Raw genomic sequence first — 23,653 nt, 5'->3', positions numbered from 1 at the left:
AACCATCTTTACCTTAAGTCAATTGCTGGTGTCACCTACACCCAAAGCTCTTTATACAAAGCATTCACATGAACAGAAGCGAAACAATAGCAAACAAAACAAGATGACATATGACGAGTAAGATGAGAACATGGTAGACTCAAGGGTAACCAACAAAGAAGAAAGGGATGTCAGATCACCATATCAACCATTTCTGTGAGCTGGTGGCAAGGACATCCTCATTCATCAGCCGGGGAAAGTCAGGGAGGCCCAGTGGGGATCTGTTTTCATAGAAATTTTGGTTTCTGTAGGTATCTACTAGAAGCCTTGACTTCGAATTTCTTCACTATGACTGCATTTGACAGGTAATGGCTGGCTTAGCATCGAATTCATGTTTAAACGCCATAAAGGACCAAGGAGCAATTTTGTTCCAGAGAAGTTTCATCAAATGTTCAGACTGTGTTGTACACAGGCATCAAGAAAACAAGAGCCAGGTTTCCATGGTCGCTTCCTCCCCCGCAGATCCCCAGAGAGTATGAGAGGGTCTTATGGATCACTTGCCACAATATCATCGCCTTGTCAGAAAGCTCTTCATTTTGTTCCAAGGGCAGAGGACACTGCCCTGGCCATGTCGTGAAACACTAATAAAAAACTCGTCTTACGGGTTGAAGAGTTTTCATTTTTAAGAGTTGAGGAGACAGGGATATCTGACAGGCCTGGATGGACAGCATGAAGCATGACCATTGTGAAATGTGGCCTCCTGAGGCTTAGTGAGATGGTGGCTTGAAGCATGGTCTGGATAATAAAGGCAGGTCTCAAGTCTGTTTTATTAGCATTGGTCACCTTGCTTCCTTTAAGTTGGAAAGACTTTGATGGGCAATTTAATTAAACTGCTTTTTGTTTTGTAAGTGCAAGTGATTATCTCTTGATTTTATCCTCTACTGCTCAAGTAAATTGGTCAACGATTGATTTTTTTTTTTAAGCATCATAATACAGGTAACTTTCTCAGTTTTATACATTTCATCATGGAAATTTGCTTTTTTTTCTCAAATTATCCCACCAAGTTTAGATGTATTTATTTTTATGGCCAAGAGATGGAACTGAAATAGCTTCTGTGGGAAAAAATAAAATTCTTTTTTTAGGTTAAAATTGTAAATTTGTTTCCAAATATTAAATCAATGCTTTTTATTTATTTTAAAATCATGCTTCTTATAGGTTTTGAGGCCAAGTCTTAAGGTCTATTAACCCAAGGAAAGAAAGTATGGAACAGCCTAGGGCAAATTGGCCATTAGTCAAATTTAAGTCCCAATGCGCACTTTTAGAAAGACAATAGTTGTAAAAAATCAGGCATTAAGAAAATAAGGATTTTTCTAGATCACTTTATCTCCTTCTTTCGTATACCAAGGACTGTGCCCAAAGAATTCAGGATCATGGAGTTTCCTCCACAACACAAAGGTGACAACTTTTCCACCTATGATGGGAAGTCAAGCTTGCTAAGGGGGAAAAGGAAACATTAAAGAGGAAGCAAAATCCAAGACCAGACATTTCTAGCCAGCAAGTCTGGACATCTTGAGGGGAAGAAGTACAGGTTAATCGAGAGATTGGATGCCATGTTCTCATCCCTGTTCACACATTTTATGTGTTCTTCCAGGGCTGAACTTTGGCAGAGCAGTGGCAGGGGAGAAGACCTAGAAACAACCAGATATGCCTGGGGGTCTAAGGACACGGAGGTTAGGGTGAGCATCAGGAACAATGTAGACTCCTTGGAGAACTCCAACCCTCAGCTTAGGTCTGTGTCCACTCTGGTCCTGACAAGAAGGAGCCTGCCTATACAAAGCTGCTAGTTCCTCATGAAGTATGAGGGGTGGCAGTGTGCCCAAAGGGAGGCCTTGGAATTTCCTGTGTATATCTTGCATTGACGTAGCCAAAAGACTGCAGTCTTTGAAGACATCAAATTTGGAGACAAATGACTGGGATCACGTGCTCTGATGGTGGGAGCCAGAGATCTGAATATAGTTAGGAACAGTTTAGGGGAGCCACTCTGCCATGGGGATCAAGGAGGATTTTCAGGATGTTGAGTCCGTCTGAGGACTCCCCCTCCCCCCAAGAGATCACATAAGCTGCTCTCCTACTTCTGACTAATACTCATCTGTGATACACTAGTCTGATCATACTGATTATTTATGGTCCAAGTCTCTTCTAACTGATACTGGTTGTTAGATATTAGTAGTTTGAATGTTGTTTCTATCCATAACTCATAATCCCAGAAACCAGCTTAGAGGGAAATTCAGAACTCTCAAAGATAGAGAATTTTATCCACTGCAATGGAGCATTTACCCAGAGACTGCTAAAAATTTGGATTGGACTAAACATATTAAGTTGGACTAAAATGAAGTTTTGCCATCAAGATAAAGAATCCATAAAGGGAGAATCTGATCCATTATTCAAATACAAACAAACTACATTGTTTGTCTAGGACATTTAGTGAATTTGCAGCTTTGTGAGCAATGTGTTTCCAGGAGATGAAAAGATCTGGGGACTTCCATTTTACTTAAATCCACTAGCAATGCTAAGTCCTATAGGATGGAGATTTTTGTTAATTTTGCTTACTGCTGTATCTCCGGTGCTCAGAATGTGTCTAGCACATGGTAAGTGCTCGATAAATGTCTGTTGAAGAAATTACAACTGTAACATGAGGCAGACTTGCAAAGCGTCTCCTAGGAATCACAAAACAATTTCAACAAAAGCAGAGTGTTCCCCCGTGTCCCCATCATACTCCCTAGTTTTTAGCTCCCTCTAGGAATATTATGTTCCATTTTAGGCCCCCAAATTTAAAAATGGGCACACATCAATAAACTAGAGAGTATCCAGAGGAGGGCAGGCAGGACAAAAGAATTCTGAAAACCAGCGCATATAGGGAACAGTTGAGACTAGTCAAGGAGAAAAATGATTGATGAGAGATAGGAGGCTATTTTCAAATGTTGGAAATTCATTAAGGATAAGAATGGAATACATGTTTGAGTGTATGTTCATAATTAGATTCAATGAAAAAAATTATGGATAAGCAATTTTGGTGCAGTGTAACAAAGGAAATACTGACTCTAATTTTCCAGTAATGGAATGGATTACTTTGTGAACCAGGATGTGAGAATTACGTATTATCTTGTATTTTCTTTTCAATATTCACTGGTATTTGCCTCCCTTTCCCTTCAACTCATTGTATATTCTTCAAAGCAGAAACATGTAAACTTTGGAAGGTAGGGTTTGGTTTAAAACTTCATTACAGTGAAGAATTGATGGTCCATTATCTCAGGTCCTAAGGTCACAAGGTGGCAAACTCAAAGCAGACAATGTATCTTTGAACGTGGAGTCCAGATCTCACTCTGATTTCCTGATGTCCATTGCAAAGTGAAATTGCAAATTTTGTAAATGAGATAAGATTTCATGAAGTCGATGAAAATATAAGAGAGCTGCCCAAATCACAAAACTAGTAACTCATGAGGATTTGGCAGCGTTATTTCTCTTAATAACAGATTAAGAAGAGTTTGAAGACATAAGGATTTAACAAGTGTTTCAGTGGGAATTGCAGCCACTGGGTTTGAAAGTCATTGGAGTATCAAACGATGAAGGCAGGCACTTGGCAAAACAAAGCTCTTGAACACTTTCATAAATATGATCTTTTTTGTATTAGTTTGACAAAAGTCACTCTAACGTTAAAGGATATTCCTTCGTGTTATGAAGTTGGATCAGAATGATGATCTTACCACGAAAATAGTAAACAATTTATTTTGTGGTCTTATGAATTACACATAGCTTCTATCAACTTAAATGTTGTTAAATATTAGGTGAAAAGGTGTTCCTCATAATTTTTGTCTTTATAATTTAAGATGAATTTAAAATGAGCCTCCCCCCCCCGCCGCACTTTGTGAAATTTGGTCTTTGTTTTACATAGATTCCATTTTGGTGGACTTCTCTAGCAAAAAGTGTCCTCTAGTAATGCAAAACTCCTGGATTTCTTTGTTTCTTCTAGTAGGAATGCTTTGTTTTTTCTTTTAGTTTTGTCAAAAAGGGACAAAGTTTATCAATAATATCGATAAGTGCTTTATTTCTACTTAGGTTGCCCATGGAGATACCAAAGAAATAGTGGCATCTTATTTGCCACCAAGCACCATGCTAAGGACCTTGTAAATAATCAATAAATAATTCTTTTTTTCATTTATTCATTCATGCTAGACAGCAGGGACCTAAGAATAATTCAGTTCCTTACTTCTTAGAACCTACAATTCTGTAGTTATTCTGAGTTAACAGGTTATCCTTATTAATGTTATATATATACTTGTACAGAAATACCTTTCCATCACGAATGTAATATATACTCATTGTAGGTGAATTCAAAAAATAAGAAAGTGATCAAGAAGAAACCAAATGTAATCTTACCACTAGGAAATAAAAGCTCATGATACTTGGAGATAGATGGTTATAGACTTTATTTCCTATGTGTGTGTATAGTACATATATTTATATATTTGTATATATTACATAAATATATGCCAATTATATAAGTATATATAATTGTGAAAAGTATATAATATGTACAAATGTATATTTATACATTATATATAGATTTTAAAGATATTTATACTACATATACTATTTTATAAATTATCTAGCTCACATTTTAATTTTTTTATTATTATTTATTCTTTTTATAGATTTTATTTATTTACTTGAGAGAGAATGAGAGAATACAGAGGGAGAGGGGAAAGTGGACTTCTCGCTGAGCAGGGGGTACTGACATAGCACCCGATCCCAGGACCCCAGGATCATGACCTGAGCCAGGAGCAGACCTTGACTGACTGAGCCACCCAGGTGCTCCTCAAAGACTTTTTAATAAGTATATGTCTACCTAATCATAATGACTGAAAGGTATTCCATTATATGAATATGCCATAATCTGTTTATCAAATTTTCTAACTGTTGGTCATTTAGATTGCTTCTAAAATTTTTTCTATTATTAACAATGTAACTTCCCACACATATATTTTCACTCGTTTATCCATCCTTCTTTTCGGGTCAAGTATTTCATACTATGTTGAGTTTGAAGATTTAAAAATTTAAAAAATTAACAAAAAATTTAAACACTAAAAAACAAGCAAACTGAATCTATAGTGTTAGAAGTCAAGATAATAGTTGTCTTTGGGGGCTAGTTATTCTGTTTCTATTCTGAATGTTTCTATTGGAAGGAGACATAAACAGTGTTTCCAGCACACTTGGACTATGCTGTGGTTTGATCTGGGGTCAGTTACATGGGGACCATCACTTTGTAAAAATTCAACAAGCTATATACTTATGACTTGTCACTTTCTTGTATTTAGGTTGCACATCAATGAAATAAGTTAAAAAATTGTGCTATGATATGCATCCATGTTTACAATCTTAAGTATATTCTAAGAATCAAATACTATTATCATTTTAAGTTTTTTTTAGTTCACATTGCTAATTATTTTGCAGGAAGTCTGTAACAGTTTTGACTCTTGTCAACACTATATAAGTTGTGATTTCACTGCATTCAAATTAATACGTCTTGTCATCCTTTTTCTAATTTTTAATAATTTATAAATTTAAAATTTGATTGTTTCTGCTCTTTAACCTTTTATTTTTATTTTTTATATTTTTAGTTTTTATTTATTTATTTGACAGATAGAGATCACAAGTAGGCAGAGCAGCAGGCAGAGAGTGGGGGTGGGGGGAGCAGGCTCCCTGCTGAGCAAAGAGCCTGATGCGGGGCTCGATCCCAGGACCCTGAGATCATGACCTGAGCCAAAGGTAGAGGCTTAATCCGCTGAGCCACCCAGGCGCCCCCTCTCTAACTTTTTATTTGGAAAATTTTCAAACTTATAGAAAAGCTGAGAGAATAATATAATGGACACCCAGAGATTCTTCATTAGATTTGTCAATTTTCCACTTTTTCCCACCTTTTCTTTCTCTGACTCTATTTACCTCCCACCCGCATGGACACACACACACTTACACATGCACGTATGTGTGTGTATATATACTCACATTTAGTTATCCATTTCTGAACTATCTGAAAAGAAGTTTTAGACCTCATGGCAACTGACCCCTTCATGCACCACATAAGAATAAGGATATGTTTCTGCATAACCACAGTCCCTCCACCATGCCTTGGAACAGAAACAGTATTTCCGTATTATGAAGTAATATCTAGTCTGTATTCATACTTCCACAATTGCCCCGGTATATAGTCTTTTCTGTTTCTTAAATAGAGGATTAAATGAAGTCCATTCACTCATTGCACTTGGCGGTTTTGTCTCTTTAGTCTCTTTTTACCTGAAACAGTCCTGCCACGCGACCCTCCCCAGCTTGCTTTCACGACACTGAAATTTTTCAAGTCTAGGTCACTTGAAAACCTTCTGTTTGTTTTCCAATGTGTACAACGCTGCCTGATTCTGTGGGCTTATGCCACAAAATTATTATAGGTTTTCAGAGACATAGGTCTCAGAAACTGTAACGAATTTTCTTTTTTGGCTGGTGGCTACTCGGAGCAGGACGCTGAATCTCCAGTTGGACACCAGATGTTTTTACTGAGGGGTGGAAAAAAAAAAGCATTAAGAGCTTTTAAATCTTAAGCTTTTGCTTTGATCATATAAGAAATAATACTGACATTTCGTTCCCTGAAATGTAGTGCAAGGGCTTTGCCTTGATATTGACACGATATATTATTCAATGAATCAGTGAGCGTAGAACCAGTTTAAAAGACCTGAAAAGGCAGTGACGGCCAGGAAGGATATTTTGAAGTTTGAAATGATCCCTATATAAATAGAACGGATCAGCATAACTTTGGGATAAAATTAGCCGACAGTTTGTGGGCTCTCCAGCATGTGCCTGTTTGCTTGGTGCCGCTCTCCTGATAAATCACAACAAAGCTTCCAGAGGGAGAGGAGGAAGGATGGAAGGCACCGCCGCCCCTATCACTAAATCCGCAGCTGCCAAGTTAGTTAAGAGAAATTTCCTTGAGGCTCTAAAGTCCAATGACTTCGGAAAACTGAAGGCCATCTTAATCCAGCGGCTAATAGATGTGGACACGGTTTTTGAAGTTGAAGATGAGAATATGGTTTTGGCATCTTATAAACAAGGTAAAAATTAGAGCTGTGATTATAAAATCGATAGATAATGGATTTTTTTTTTTTTAAATGCACAATGTCGGTCACCCAATCTAAGCCAGGAGCTCTTACGGTTTACATATGTATTTTTAAAAAATATGTGTAATTTAATCTTTTTCTCTTTTGAACTAGACAGCATCATGAATGGGATATGTTTGTATTTCTTTCTGTCTATCTTTCCATCTTTTCTCTTATCTTCTTTCTCTATCCTTGTGTCTGGAGTTTGAAATCCTGGACCATGGTATTTATTAGTGTACTTTGCTTTTATTTTGAACTTTTCTTCTGCCTACAATGACATAGAATAAAGAAAACATCTCTAGATTATGGCTAAACAGACTGCTAAGATCCAATCCAGACAGAGTGACTGCCTTGGGACAGGCGGCTAACTCTCTGCTTACACAGCCACTGAAAGGTATATCATCTCTGTGTCTATCTGGATGGAAAAGGGGATTTTTGCCCCTATTTGGAGGGTTAATGAATGGGTAAGTCTCTGCCTTGATGCACTTTGATAGTCCTCATCATGTTAATGAGTTTTTAGTTCAGGCAAAAAACTGAAACCAGAAAAACCCCAAAGTTAACTTTTTTCCCTTGATTGTAATAATAGATCAAAACTGTAGATATCCTAAATACAGAATGTCTGCCTTTTAGAGAACGAGAGGTAACAAGAACGAAAACGGAATTTTTTTTTTAATCAAGGGATTTTTCTGGAACCCACGCCTGAGAAATCAGAAATAAATTAGAAGTACGCAGATTCTGATTTCCCAAATCAGCCAGTTAATGGGGAACTTGAGTAGCGAGGCCATCTGGCGAGCCGACTACAAACAAACACCATGTTCAACATCACTTCTGTTTAAACAAAATAGATGATAAGGTCTTGTGTACAGCCTTTGGAGAGAGAGAGCAATTCTTTCTTCTTGTTGTAAGTGCTTTCCATTCATATATAAGTCATCAGCACCATCAATTTTCAGAAACTAATGCTAATGGTATATATTTTTCCATTAATTTACTGTACTCTGGTTGTTAGTTCTGAAGGAAGAATAGAGGAGGCCAGTTACTGTGTTTATGACTTTTTCCTGGAGGGCTTTATCATAAATTGGCATTGCTGTTTTGACTGGAAGATAACGAAGAGGTTTTTTTGTTTTGTTTTATTTTTTAAACTGGTTGATGGAGCTCTGTTAGAAAGAAGGAGTGTATAGCATGTAATCACATTACTTTCTCCTTCTGGATCTGTTCAGTGAAAGACTGAACACCAAATACATTTTTAAGGTCTCTTTTAAGCTCATGTGTGTGCCCATGGAAATAACTCAGGTCCGAGTCAGTGTAATTTATTTAACACTGAGTTGTGAAGACTGCATCTTCCCATTTCCTAAACATGCCAAATTGCGTGGATCACTCGAGGTTTTGAGATTGTGAGAAAAAGGAAGTTGAAGGGCAGGCTCTGGGGAAAGAAGATGCTGTTTCTCCTGCTTCCAGGGAGACATCACCCTGAATCAGAAGAAAATACAGTTTTCATCCTTTCTGTCCATATGAGTCGATTCCTATGGTCCTCATAGAGCTAAAAATTCATTCACATGAATGGGAGTTTTCATAGTGTTAGGACTGTGGGATGTGGCTTTCCATATGGGAAACAGCAAATTACACCCTCTGGGAAAGGAAAAGAGGAGTTTCATTTCTTACGCATGCCAGGTGAATGTATGCACAGAAATCATGGGATTTGTGATCATATCTTCAGGGTTTATAGGGGAATCGTGCATGTGTATGTGTGTGTGCTCACATGCTTGTAGGCACAGAGAGAAACACACTCCTCTCTGTTTAACATGAATATGGGCATCAGAATCTCTCTCTTCCATCTTAAATCCAGATTAAAGACTCATCTTTCTTCAAAGAATTTTCAAATTTTTTTCCCCCACATTTTCACATGTCTTTCAGCCTCATTATCGAACCTTTTAATATTTCAGTCAGGAATGGAAGTGATAAATAGAATCTTGGTTGCTAGCCAAGCAAAGTTGACCTAAGTGGTTATATCAATTTCTTAAGTCACAGAGGAATTCCCAGGGACCAGGTTAGAGCTGAGCAGGCTGCCCTGGGTAATTAGTTCAGTAGAGGTAGTTCTGTTTGGGACATTGAATTCTAGTGCATTGCTACGAAGCAGGTTTTGGTTTTTAAAAACAAATTTGAAAGGTGCCATGCAGAAAAGTGTACAGATCACAAGCGTACATCATGATTAATTTTCATAATGTAAACAAACCCATATAACCAGCATCTGAATGTGGAAATGGAAACATGACCTGTTTACTTTTAAAGTATGAGAATCTTCAAGTTTTAGGTATTTTGCGGCTTCCTAAGCACGACAATGTTGAAGAATTATAAAAGATACCACGCGACCTTTAAATTTGCTTGTAGGATGAAAAATATAATCTATATTCAACATTTCATGGTCCCGCAGAAGATCAACAGGGGTACAATTAATCCCAAAGCATCTTTACTTCTTTTAGGACATAGAGCACTTTTCATAGAATTTCAAAAAGTGACCCCATTTTCCCCCCTGAATATGGTATGTCTAAGTTTAGTATACAAATCATTTCATAGTTTTTGGATAGTTCAGAACTCTGTGGGTGAGGAAATCAGCTTGGGGTCTCAACACTGCTCCCCCCAAATCCACCATCTCATTGGCACAGTCACATAAGGAAATATAAAATGTGGGTTTTGGGGGCGCCTGGGTGGCTCAGTGGGTTAAGCCGCTGCCTTCAGCTCAGGTCATGATCTCAGGGTTCTGGGATCGAGTCCCGCATCGGGCTCTCTGCTCAGCAGGGAGCCTGCTTCCTCCTCTCTCTCTCTGCCTGCCTCTCTGCCTACTTGTAATCTCTCTCTGTCAAATAAATAAATAAAATCTTAAAAAAAAAATGTGGGTTTTGTGAGGAAGGCAGAACCAAACATCTGGAAATTCACTTCTGCTTCCTCATCCCACTGAATAGCTCCCCTAGCCCACGGGACAGAGAGCGGAATTCCAGAGCTTAGGTTCAAACTGTGGGTCCCACCCAGCCCCAGCACCTTGTTATAGTTGGGGAGCCCTTGTTTTATTTTTTTTAAAGTTATGTTAAACTTCATAATCAAATCTTCAGAAAAAATCACGTTTTACTAATTGAAGAAGAAGAAGAAGAAAAAAAAAAGCCTGTCTCACACTTTAGAAAGCAAACATTAAAAACATGCCGGCTGACATTTGGGATAACTCCTGGAGGACAGCAGGGACATGTGTCTCTAAAGCAAAAACAAGCAAGCAAAATTCCATCTACCAGACGACGGCCTTAAAATGGGAACGGCGTGAAGAAAAGTTAGATACACAAACAACTTTTTAACTGCTACACGCAGTAAGTAGCTGCAAAGTCAAGGGTTGTTAATGATAGAAAGTTTACCATGAGCCAAGGGTGCAATATCCAGAGTGAACACAGTATCTGTAAGAAAACCCGAAGCTATTCATACGGGCTCTCACTAGTGACCCCTATACTAGAAATGTGAACATCCGTAAAGCTGTTTCCAAAGGCTTTTCCAACTACATATTGCGATTCTCTTTCAGATGTATGAGCCCTGGTGTGTTAACGATACAGGCAGAATACCGTACCTCTCTCTTGGGGTATGAAATTCCCTAGTCAGCAAGGTTAATCAGAGTCTTTTATTAATCAGTGTAATGCACTTTAAGCACTTCGTTTATGGCCCACAGCTGCAGGTTCTTTGGTTGGTAGTCATATTTTTAATTAAAATAACCAATGAGTGATTTCACTGGAAAACTTTCTGGCAGGGGTTCTATCTACTTTACTAAGTAACAACTGCCTTCCAAATATCCTGAAAGCTCTTACTTCCACTCTCTTAATGAATAATCTCTTTATCACCTCATTTTCCTCTTTGCCAGAAATTTGTTCTCCTACAATCCTCTTACCATACTTGGGTTCTTTTCCCTTCCTGGGTGTTCAAACTTTTTTCTTTCTTAATTTTTTTTTTTTTAATTTATTTGACAGAGAGAGATAGTGAGAGCAGGAACACAAGCAGGGCAAGTGGGAGAGGGAGAAGCAGGCCTCCCCCGGAGTAGAGAGCCTAATGGAGGGGTGGGAGTGGAGGGTGGGGGGTGGTGGCTATCCCAGGACCCTGGGATCATGACCTGAGCCAAAGGCAGACGCTTAAGGACTGAGCCACCCAGGCGCCCCTCAAACTTTTTTCTTTTAAATGTTTCATTTCAAGCTGGCTTTTTTCCCCCGCTCTCCTGGGGGTTTATCCTGAAAATGTTAGCTATTAAAAGATAGCCAAGAATTGTGCTTTCGTCTGTAATCCTTCGGTACTGTGCAAATACGTGGACACAGGCCGAGCAAATGTCTGCTAATCCAGCACGAGCAGCGTGTGTAACCTTTGGCTGTAATAACAGGCTTCTAGTGTGGGGGATGCTTTGGACTCAGAGAACATTGTAGCTGATCACTGTTGCGCAGCCCAGGCTTAGCTGAAAGTTTCCCAGAGAGGTGAACACCCCCAATCAATCCCTTCTTCCAAGAGGTACCCTGAACACCGACCTTCTCTCTTTACCGTATTTCCTGAGCGCAGGGCTTCCTACTCGGCTATGCAGGCCTGTCTCTGGTTTCAGATTTAATTAAACACACACACACACACACACACACACACACACACACACACACACACGATCACTTCGAATACCTTTGTAGGGGTTGAACTTCTAAGATGCTTTTAGAGCTTTTTGCGTACAAGTCCTGTTGGTTTTGGGGGGCGGAGAAGCGGACAGTCAGCCCGTCACCCGCGGCGGTTTAAAGACTCGGGGAGACCAGAGATTGGGTTGATCTGTCCGTAACGGTTAGACAGGCTCGAGCATTGTGTGCTCCTTAATCTTATCCTTATTTGTAAAGCGGAGACTTTGTCAAGACCCTCTCCAAATCCCCTGCGTGCCGATAATCTGTGATGTTATGAAGGGGAAATGATATAAACAGATGATGCGTCACGGTCTGGGCAAGGTGAAAAGTGACTGTAGATGCTATAAATCCACGTGGGCACGGCCTGCCTTTGAGAGACTCTGCGGGATTTTTGCCCAGGACAGGATCTGTAGTCTCGTCTCTGTTAAACTCCTGGCTCAAGCATCGTTCTTCGAGCCATTGCTACTGGCGCACTGCAGACCTGCAGGGGGCAGGCGAGGTGAGTGGTTTACAGTATTAGGGAGGCAGTGGCTTCCTGACTCCCCTCTCAGGGGCTTTGTTCCCAGGTTCCACACCCCCCCACCACCACCACTTGTGCCCATCTGAGCACACACGGCAGCCTGCCATCTGCAGAGGGTAGCAGAGGGGACTCTGAAAAACAAACGCTCAGAATAAATCACACTCTAGGCCTGGAAACCCTGGGATAATTCTGCCCTGGAAAGAAGGAAGAGTGTACAAAATGAAGATGTCCGATTGGTTAGTTAGCTGTAGTTCTGTTGTGCTGTGACTGTTGCAGGCTGTACTTAGAAGGCAAACTCTGATGTCTTGGAGTGTTCGTAGCAATACAACATTTTAATAGGTGCTGCCTCACTGTGGTTTCTGAGGATGGCCTTACCTCGGGTTTGGTCCCCAGAGTGGGTAGGTGAGGTGGAAAGGACACTCTTGCTGCTTGCCACACTTGGTACAAAGCGACCTGTAGCTGCAGGCTCATAGCCTCCTTGCTGTGGGCTGCTCCGTTCTCTCCAGAAGACTTTCCCACTATGCCTGGGGTCGAATGATCCAGAATCTCAGCCCCACCTCACTCCCCACCGCACATACACACCACCACCAAAAAGTTCCGCTGCGTGGCTTCAAGATACATTTCAGTGGGCCGTGATCTGTATCTGACAATCTGTCTCCTTCTGATTTATTCAGCTTCTAGGGGCAGCACCAAAGGTGTCTTGTTGCCAACCACCTACACACATTTCCATCTAGGAGGGGTGACTGGTAGGCAGAAGCTCATCTGGGGTAGGCTGAATCCCAGGACCCAGCTGTCTCCAAGGCTGATTTACTGGTTAAAGATTATGACCAAAGGAACAGGCGGAGGCAAGGGACTGAGAGACTAAGGATGACTGCTGCCTGGAATAAATGGGGCAGGAGAGATTCTCCAGGTGTTACCGGGAATTTAGGAATAAAACATCCACCAGCAAATGCATTTCCATATCAGAGATGTGGTATAGTGTACATGAATTCAGGATCTGCTTTCTTTCCTCGTGATTTGTGAAGTAGGATGGCTGCTAAAACCTCTTCTGCTTCCACAAAGACAAAGACAGATGGAAACCCTGCATTGCAGATATCCTGAGTCCATTAGCTTGGACTGAGGCAGGCGACTTAGGGCTCTGGCAGGCTAAGAAAGTGGCAGTTTTCTCATCTAGAAAATGAAAGGCTTGGACTGGATAATCTTCCCTCCAGCGCTAACATTCTGTGTTTTCTTTGATTTTACATCAAAATGGTGTTTTCTTAATCAGCTCTCTACTGCTTCCTTTTCTGGGATCATTTTTCTTCCCATTGCAGAAGCAGGCACGAGTTTCCAATCAGTGGGTGCACAGAGCTGCCAAATGTTTGCTGCTAATCAGCAGGCAAAACGTAGTCCAGTTTCCAGATCTGGAACCAGCTTCTTTCCAAGACAGTTAGAAGAGACTGGCTTTGCAAATTGCTTGTTGAGGAAATCTGAGCGTTAAAATGACTGATTAAGTACTGGTGCTAATGTGATTCATTCACTATCAAAAGCAGGTTGCATACCACAAAGCCTGAAAACTCTGCTCGGAACAGAGATTCAACACACACAGCTAAATAAGAATGTATAAATGGGTACACACACATGCAGCATGTATGCCTATCTGTTTACACACACACACACACACACACATACACACACGCACATGCACATCACAGGCACAGGGTTGATAATTCCACAGCCCAGACTGTCCGTGATGCTGTTTGTCTCTGCCAGAGAAAAGTCCCTATCAATGAATCCCTTCCCTTCACAGTGTCTGGGATCTCAAATTAGTATCTTAACACTTAGTTCTATTGGTTGAATCCAGATTCCCACATAAATTCGGATAATCCTAAGAGGGTCACACTTTAAAAAATCCTCAGTTCATTAGACTTTAGTGTGAATTAACTTTGTATTTCTTTTTAAAGAGGCGATGTGGATAAGGAGAATGCTGGGAGGGATGGAAAGTCAAATGGCCTTAGAATTCTGAACAGAATGAGAAAGGTGTGTGTGTGTGTGTGTGTGTGTGTGTGTGTGTGGTGTGTGTGCATGTCTATGGTGGAGAGTGGCTTACAGAAAAACAAACTTCAGCTGGGTTCACTCATTCCCTCAGGATTAGTCAGCATTGTGCATGACCCTGTAATATGGTCTTTGAAACTAAATTATCTTTCTGCCTCTGAAGAGGGGACAGTAGTTTATTTTAATTTTACTTATTTTTGCAAATAGGGATACACTCACAAGGCACTGAATTTAAAAGCTCAAAAAGGAGGCATCTGAGGATGAGTAAGTCTATGTCCTTGTCTTTCAGCCCCTAGTTCTTGGAGGTCACTGCTCTAACCAGTTTCTTGTTTGCAGGGCTGATAAATATTTTCACCTATGATAGCATGCTCTGCACACTGATCAGCCCCTGCCTTTCTTGCTTGGTAAGATATCTTGAGATTTTCCGATATCCATACACACAGAACTGCCCTCTTCTTCATAACGGCTGTAGAGTATTTGATTGTATGGACACACCAAAAAAGTTTTTTAAACAGTCTCCTATTGATAAAGATAGAAATTGTTTCCAATCGTTACCCATTAGGATACCATACTACCTATGTTGTAGTGTGGTGCCTATTCTTACCCACAGGCCAGGTTATTATAACCCCTGACAGCTTCATACTCTTCACAGACTTCAGTGCAGGTGATATGCTTGGAAGTTGTGCATTACAGTGACCCTGGGGGGGGGGGGTGACTCAGTGAGTTAAAGTCTCTGCCTTCAGCTCAGATCGTGATCCCCCAGTCCTGGAATCGAGCCCTGCATCGGGCTCCCTGCTCTGCGGGGAGCCTGATTCTCCCTTTTTCTGCTGGCTGCTCCCTCTCCTTGTGCTCTCTCTCTCTCTGTCAAATTAAAAAAAAAAAAAATACAGTGGTCCTTAGAGAGAATTTTCTCACATGAGTGCTTATACTTGTAGGATAAATACCAGGAGTAGCACGTATGTGACGTTTCTCATTTAAATGAGAGAATTTTAATACCCAATCGCCACGCCCCCTTGTAATGTGGTCCTCAACCTCCAAGGGCCCTCTTCGGTGCCCAGAAGTATTCGCAATATTCTGGATTCATTCTGGCCTCATCTCCTCAGTAGAGAATACAACTTTCACCCCTTTTGTTTTGGGCACTGCAGTTTCATTAATGGAGCTTAAGACCGAGTTAGCTTTTTGGCAGCTCTGTACCCAGTTGGCTCCTTTTGAGAATTCTGTCAACTCAAGTCCCTAGGTCTTTTTTCAAATAAATTAGCATTAAACTGTATTTCACTTACCCTGTACTTGTATAGTGGAATTTTATAAATTATTATAAATTTAAAAGCAAACTTCTGATTTATCCATGTTAAAATATATTTTGGTGTTTCAGCCCTAGAGTCTCTTCCAAGCTGCTGGGTTATCTTACATCTGCATCTGGGGGGGCCTCAGTATTTTATCTTTTTGAACCCATTTTCCATTACCCACTCCTACTGAGCTTAATATTATGGCTCTAGGTACTGACATTGGAAGAAGGTTTATAAAATCATGTTTGTTATGGCTTGTGAGACATGTAAGGGAGAGAGGGGGCGGGAGGCGAGAGAGAACATTTCCAGCAACTAATGGGAAGAATTTATCTAAGATCTCAGTTCTAGGATCAGCCATGCTTCTCCTGAGCAATTAATTTGTGTATAGCTTGTGGGCATAGTTAATTGTGCAATACATCATGTTTTCCTATTTATTTTGGCTGCTAGGAAGTGCAAAGGCAAATTTGCAATGTGGCTCTAGTGTATAGGACAAGGTTTATATTTTGTGTACCGATCTTACCCTTGACCACTTTTTATTTTCCTACCTTATTTTTTTCCCTTTGCCCTTAGATCATTTAAAAAATCCTGTATTGTGTAAAATTTGTGAGTTGCCTTGAGTTTTTCTTCCATAAGAGATATTATAAAAACCAATAGGAAGACACATAAAAATCTTCGCAAGACAAATTTTTCTTTTTGAAGATTTTATTTATTTATTTGACAGACAGAAATCACAAGTAGGCAGAGAGGCGGGCAGGGCGCCGGGGGAAAGAAGACTTCCTACCGAGCAGAGAGCTTGATGCGGAGCTCGATCCCAGGACCCTGGGATCATGACCTGAGCTCAAGGCAGAGGCTTTAACCCACTGCGCCGCCCAGACCCCGCAACAAGACAAATTTTTTAAAGACATTAAATACATTCATACCTCTGATTGACAACAACAGCAGCAACTATAGGGCAAAAGAACCATGATGGAATAAAAGGTATAATCTTGTAACTAACAGCTTCAAAAACATTCAAGGCAATGATTGAGAGTTAAAACAATAAGAGTCTCATGTAACTCACCATGTAAAGTAAAAATGTGATTCCATAAATGAAGGTGTCAAACTCAAATGCCTTGAAGGGCCAGGAAGAATCAGTAAATAAAGCAACGAGGTAATGGAAAATGCTAGAAACAGAGAGACTCAAGAGTGCCTGTCCTGCTCAAGATATCCAAGCATGCTTCTAAACTAGACATTTGAAGACCCACCAGTTACTCATTTGCACTTCTGAATCACTCCTCCCCCCTAATTTTATGAATGTGACCAAAGTAAGAGATTTGTAAAAATTTTCACAAAACAGAGAAAAATCCTAGGTCAAAACCTTAAACTTTCTTTCCTTTCTTGTCCAGGTTACTGGTTGCCTAGTTATAAGTTAAAGTCTTCCTGGGCAACGGGCTTGCATCTCTCTGTCTTGTTTGGTCACGTGGAATGTCTTCTGGTGCTACTGGACCACAATGCTACAATCAACTGTAGACCCAACGGGAAAACCCCCCTTCACGTGGCTTGCGAAATGGCCAACTTGGATTGTGTTAAGATCCTCTGTGACCATGGAGCAAAACTCAATTGCTACTCCTTAAGTGGACACACGGCTTTACACTTCTGTACAACTCCTAGCTCCATTCTCTGTGCCAAGCAATTGGTTTGGAGAGGTAAGACTTTCTGGGTGGCTGACATGGTCGTCTACTTGCACACTCACGGTTGTGAAACTTGGTGATTATTACTTTCTTCAAGTAGTGTAGTAGGTATCCCATTTATAAGTCTAAACACCTATATATATATACACATATATATATGCACACACATATAGATTTATAAATTTATATATTTATATAACTATATAAATGCACGTGTTGGTCCAGGTGAATTCAGTGATGATCACATTGGACTCATTATTTTCTTCATTGGAGGAGGCTCATTAGTTTACATATTTATTTAACAAATATTTATTTAGCTCTTATGATGTGTCAGCTAATGTGCTAAGAAACTGAAAAAGAAAATAGTTTCTGCCTTCAAGAAGGTATATTCTAGAAGGGGAGAGAAATGCTAGCAAAATAAATTCATAACTATGTAATCATAAATTGGGAAAGGAGAAAAATAGGGTGTTGTGAAAGAGAATATCAGGAGTAAACTATTTGAACATGGATGAAGATTCCTCTAAAGATATGATTTGTGAAGCTGAAACTTTACGAATGAGAGGGAGTGAGCCATTGAAAAAGGAGTCAAGGGGAAGAGAAGCGCAGGTATAGAGAAGAGCGTGGGCAGAGTTGCTAAGGAAGCAAAAAACCTGGACTACTCAACAGATGGAAGAACACCAGTGTGGTCGGAATATCACGGGTATGGGGCGGGAGGGAGGGCTAAGAGGGTAGAGGAGAGTGCCACATGATGGCGTTGGATGTGTTGGGTAATAGCTTGCTGGGTGCCAGGGCATGAGGTTTAGAAATGGAGGCACAGAAAAGTTTTAAGCAAGGAAATGACACGGCTTAATTTTCACTTAAAATCATTATCCTGACGGTAGGCAGAAATAGAATCGGAAGAGACCAAGAAGGGAAGCAGGGAGACCAGCAGTGAAGCTATTGCATGAAGCTATTGCAATGGCATAGGTGAGAAAAGACGGTGATTTGCACGAAGGGGCAAACTTGGATACGAAGATTAGAAGATGGGTTTGCAGTATTTTTTGGAAGCAGAGGTAATAGCATTTAGAGATGGATTTTATATGGAGGAGTAGAGAAGGAAAAAGAAATTTCAAGTATCATTGCCAGGTTTCTGGCTTTAGAAAGTGGATAGATAGTGATGCTATTTTTTTAAAAAAAGGTTTATCTATCTATCTATCTATCTATCTATCTATCTATCTATCTATCTATTTGGGAGCTAGAGAGCTCTGAGAAGAGGGGCAGAAGGAGAGGGAGAGAATCTTAAAGCAGACTCGGCGCTGAGCATGGAGCCAAACGTGGGGCTCGATCTCACAACCCTGAGATGACAGCCTGAGCCAAAACCAAGAGTCCTATGTCTAATTGACTGAGCCATTTTTTAAGATGGAGGGACTTGAAGAAGAATCGTGTATGTGGGAAAGATCACTAAATAGTTTTTTTTTTTTTTAAGATTTTATTTATTTATTTGACAGAGATCACAAGCAGGCAGAGAGGCAGGCAGAGAGAGAGGAAGGGAAGCAGGCTCCCCACTGATTAGAGAGCCCCATGCGGGACTTGATCCCAGGACCCTGAGATCATGACCTGAGCGGGAGGCAGAGGCTTAACCCACTGAGCCACCCAGGTGCCTCCACTAAATAGTTTTTTAGGGGAGACTGGCTGGCTCTGTTCGTTAAGCGTCTGACTTGATTTCCGCTCAGGTTATGATCTCAGAGTCCTGGGATCAAGCCTTGAGTCAGGCTCCTGCTCATCGGGGAGCCTGCTTGTCTCCTGCTCCCTCTGCTCCTCCTCCTGCATGCGGTCTCAAATAAATAAATTAATTAATCTTTAAAAATTAGTTTTTGAGGCGTGCCTCGGTGGCTCAGTGGGTTTAAAGCCTCTGCCTTCAGCTCAGGTGGTGATCCCAGGGTCTTGGGATCAAGCCCCGAATGAGGATCTCTGCTCAGCAGGGAGCCTGCTTCCCTCTCTTTCTCTGTCTGCCTCTGCCTGCCTGTGATCTCTGTCTGTCAAGTAAGTAAATAAAATCTTTTTTAAAAAGTTAGTTTTTAAAAAGTCAGTTTATAGAGGTATAATTCCACACACAGTAAAATTCAGTATTTTTGAGAAACACATAGTCATGAAACCATCATCACGGTCACTTTCAAAAACTTTCCTGATGCTCTTTGTAGTTAATGCCTTCACTGGACCCTCACCTCCAGCAACTACTGGTCTGTGCTCTGTTCCTATAATTTTGTCTTTTTCAGAATGTCATATAAATTAAATTATACAATATGTAGGCTTTGGGTCTGTTTTTTTCCTACTTAGCATAATGCCTTTGAGATTCACCCATGTGCTTACACTCACCAGTCTGTCAGACCTTTGACTGCTGAGTAGTATTCCTTATATAGACATAACACAGTTAATCAGCTCCCCTGTGGGGGGACTTTTGGATTGTTTCTAGTCTTTGGCAATTCTGGGAAAAAAAAAAAAAAAAGCTGATATAAACATTTGCATACAGATTCTTGTGTGGAAATGTTCTCATTTCTCTTGGGTAAATACCCAGGAGTGGGACTATGGGTCTTGAGATAAATTTATAAGAAACTACTTTCCCCTTTTTCAACCTAGTTGTACATTTTGCATTCCAACCAGCAATGCATGAGTTCAGTTTCTCTCCATCCTTGCCAGAACTTGGTGATGTCAGATTAAAAAAAAAAAATTTATTTAAGCAATAATAGGTATATAATAGTATCTCATGGTTTTAATTAACATTCCCCTAATGGCCAAGGATGTTGAGCATGTTTTCAGGTATTTATTTCCCAGCTGTGTATTTACTTTGGTGAAATATCTGTTCATATCTTTTGCTCCTTTTTGAAAATGGGTTGTTTGCTTTCTTATTATTGATTTGTCAGTGTTCTTTATATATTATGGATACTAGCCCTTTATTAGAAATGTTTGCAAATATTTTTATTTTTTCTTTGACTTTTTATTCTTCCTGTCTTTAGAAGAGAAGAAGTATTTAATGTTAATAAATTCAATTTATTCATTTTTACCTCTTATGGCTTATGCTTTATGTGTCCTAGCTAAGAAATCTTTGACTAACCCAGGAACAAAGATTTTCTCATATGATTCCTTCTAGAGGTTTTATAATGTCAGGTCTTACTTTTAGGTCTTTGACTCATTTTGAGTTAATTTTTGTATATGGTATAAAGCACCGGTGAGGTTCATCTTTTTATGCATGGGTAAATTATCTTATATATACAATTGTTTCAACATCATTTACTGAAAAGACTGCTTCTTCTCCATTGAGTTGCCTTGGTATCTTTGTCAAAAAGCAAGTGGCCAGATATGTATGGATTCTCTGACTTATGTGGGTTTTTTGTTTGTTTTGTTTATTTTGCTGATGTTCCACTTGGTTGATTGCTGAAGCTTTAGATTAAGTCTCAAAATCAGAGTGAGTTTCCCCAGATAAGTTTTAAACATGAGACGTTTCAGATCGCTCTGAGCCTCCAAAGTGAACGAGTCAAAGCTGTACTTGACAAAACGTATGGATTGCAGAAGAGAGCTCTGGACTAAAGCTGTAAGTTTAGGAATTGTTGGGTATTGTTTAGGAATTGTTATAGATTGTATTTGAAGCCAAGGGAATCAGTGAAATCACTTGGATAAAGAGTGTGGAGAGAAAAGAGAAGGGAGGACCAAGCCCTGATAAATTCTTACATTTAAGATGTTAGCAGGATGGAGACGGGCCAAAGAGAGTGAAATGGATTGGTAAGTGGAGTGAGAGAGAGCGAGCCCAAGAGCATTTTTGGCATGAGGGGGACTAAGAAAGAGGCAGGTTCAAGAAAGAGGAGGCGGTCAGCTATATCGATGGCCACTGAGAGATTTAATTAGATGTCCCAGAGATTAAGTGACAGAATTCTCACTGACAAAAGCAGTTTGGGTGAATGGTGGGTGTAGAAGCCAGATTCGAATGGTATAAGGTAGAGAAGGGAGGATGAAAACTGGGGATGCCACATACAAACAACTGTTCCAAGACGTCTGGCTGCACATGTAAGCACGAGAGTCGCGTGATGGCCGAAGGGGGGCTGGGGACGCAGTAGAGTGTTCTGTAGTTGGAGATAAAAGGAAATGGTTGTGTGCCGAAGGGAACGATTTATAGAAAGCCAACAGTTGAAAACGCACAAGACAGGGTAACTAAAATCTTAGAGGCTGAGATGGGGGGAAATCCAGGGACTGTGCCTCAGTTTTAACCAAGGGGCCAAAGGAAAGGATGGCATTAAAACGCCAGAGTGTTTATAGATGCGGCCGTGGTGAGATGCAGAAGTTCATATCTGATAACGTTCCCCCCTCGGTAACGGATAAGGCAAAGTCATGAGCCAAAGACAACAGCAGAAAGGGTGGAAATTTTGATGAGGGTGAGGAGGGTTGGAAAGGTCATGGGGAAAGATTAGAACAGGCTTAAAGATGCCAGGGTCTTCTCAACCTGTGAGAATCCAAGGGGAGAAAAATCCATCCAGGTTCCTCTCCTTTGTGCCTGCCTGGGGGAGGGGAGGAGTCTAGAGCAGATACATGGGGAGAGGACTAGGGGACATTCGGGGCGAGCCACCTGTAGCACGTGGCCATCACCCCCATTCACACTGACTTACATAGTTAGGGGGTTTTGATATTGTTTTTGCTTATAGTTTAATTCATTCATTAAACTTTTAGGCTTTTAACAATTTTTTATTGGGCGCCTGGGTGGCTCAGTGGATTAAGCCTCTGCCTTCAGCTCAGGTCATGGTCTCAAGGATCAGGTCCTGGGATCAAGCCCCACATCGGGGTCTCGGCTCAGCAGAGAGCCTGCTTCCCCCCTTTCTCTCTGCCTGCCTCTCTGCCTACTTGTGATCTCTCTCTCTCTCTGTCAAATAAATAAATAAAATCTTAAAAAAAATTTTTTTAATATGTTATGTTAGTCGCCATACAGTACATCCTTAGTTTTTGATGTAGTGTTCCATGATTTATTGTTTGCATATAACACCCAGTGCTCCAATTTTTAAAATTGTTTGAGAGTTAAGACACTATCTATTTGTTTAATTTTTGACTTTTAATATTGTTGCCTTTTCATGGGACTTCATGAACCACAGACTCAGACAAGCTGTTAAGCCTTTCACCTTTCACTGCTCAGAGGCACCATCGGAGGAAACCTCATTCCCCAGAGGATGTGCTTATTGCCTGTCCCTTTTATCCCTATTGACAGAGGGAGACTACCTGGACATGAGGAGTGGAGGTAGTGGGGAGGCCAAACAAGGCTCTCTGTAGGCTGCCACTAATGAATTAGGCTAATAACAATCAAGAAGGAAGCATGGACGTCCATTAAAAACAAACTTGCTCTTAGGTCCGTGGCATCAAAGGCCAAAGCCATAAAGGAAAGAAAGATGAATTAGAGAAAAAAAAATTATTCTGTGTGCAAGAGGCACACAGATACTAAAAGAAAAATGCTGTCACAAAACTGGAAGAAAATATTTGGGACTAGATGGACAAAGTCCCTTTTTATACCCTTAACAAAGAAAGAAATTTTAAATTAAAGTAAAGAGATTAACAACTAAGAGAGAAAAAGAGAACAAAAGACCAAGAACAGATGTAGGTATTTCAGGATCCCCCCCAACCAAAAAAGCATATAAACAACATATCAAAATAACATAATGGTCACCTGCCCTGATAATCAGTAAAATGTTCATTAAAATGACGGGTGCTTTTGTTGATATTTATTACATTAACAAAGATACAAATGATAACAATACAGATATTGCCAAACACAGGGGTGTGCGTTCATACATCTTTAATGGGACCTGAATGGGTCTGGAGGGTGAAAACTTCTATAACTCAGAAGTTCTGCCTCTAGGATTTAGGGCTCCTTCTGCACCTTTTGGCTCATACGGACTTTCATTATGTAGGGACTCCAAATCAAACTTTGGATTCTTACCTCCAAACAAGGTTATGCATTGAGTCCAAGAGATAGCTGGTAGGAAAGAAAGAAGACATTGATCATGGAACAGAATTGGGCTTATTCGTGCAGTCTGCACAACACTAGGAAAAGAGACCTTGTCCTCAATCAGTAAGAGTCTTCAACACAGTGTAGTCATACTGTGTTTTATTTTACATTTTTGTATCAGAAGCTTTTGACTGGTTAAAGAATACATTCAAAATATCCAACTTAAAAATACATACATTGACATTTTTCTTTTTTTTTTTTAAAGATTTTATTTATTAATTTGACAGAGAGAAATCACAAGTAGACGGAGAGGCAGCCGGGGGTGGGGGGGAA

At 40.3% G+C, this 23,653-nt stretch overlaps 1 protein-coding gene across 1 annotated transcript in view; it reads left to right on the top strand.

Moving 5' to 3' along the window:
* The first annotated feature begins 6,848 nt into the window (after positions 1 to 6,848).
* The window catches only part of ASB4 (ankyrin repeat and SOCS box containing 4), a 64,852-nt gene continuing 48,047 nt past the window's right edge, over positions 6,849 to 23,653 (top strand). The window contains exons 1-2 of the mRNA XM_082693606.1: positions 6,849 to 7,136; positions 17,077 to 17,376. Coding sequence (XP_082549732.1) covers positions 6,950 to 7,136; positions 17,077 to 17,376 — 487 coding nt within the window. The 5' untranslated portion in view covers positions 6,849 to 6,949. The remainder of the gene's footprint in view (positions 7,137 to 17,076; positions 17,377 to 23,653) is intronic.

The sequence above is a fragment of the Mustela nivalis genome, assembly GCF_964662115.1.
Source record: "Mustela nivalis genome assembly, chromosome: 12".
NCBI lineage: Eukaryota > Metazoa > Chordata > Mammalia > Carnivora > Mustelidae > Mustela > Mustela nivalis.
This window is presented reverse-complemented; position numbering and strand designations above follow the sequence as displayed.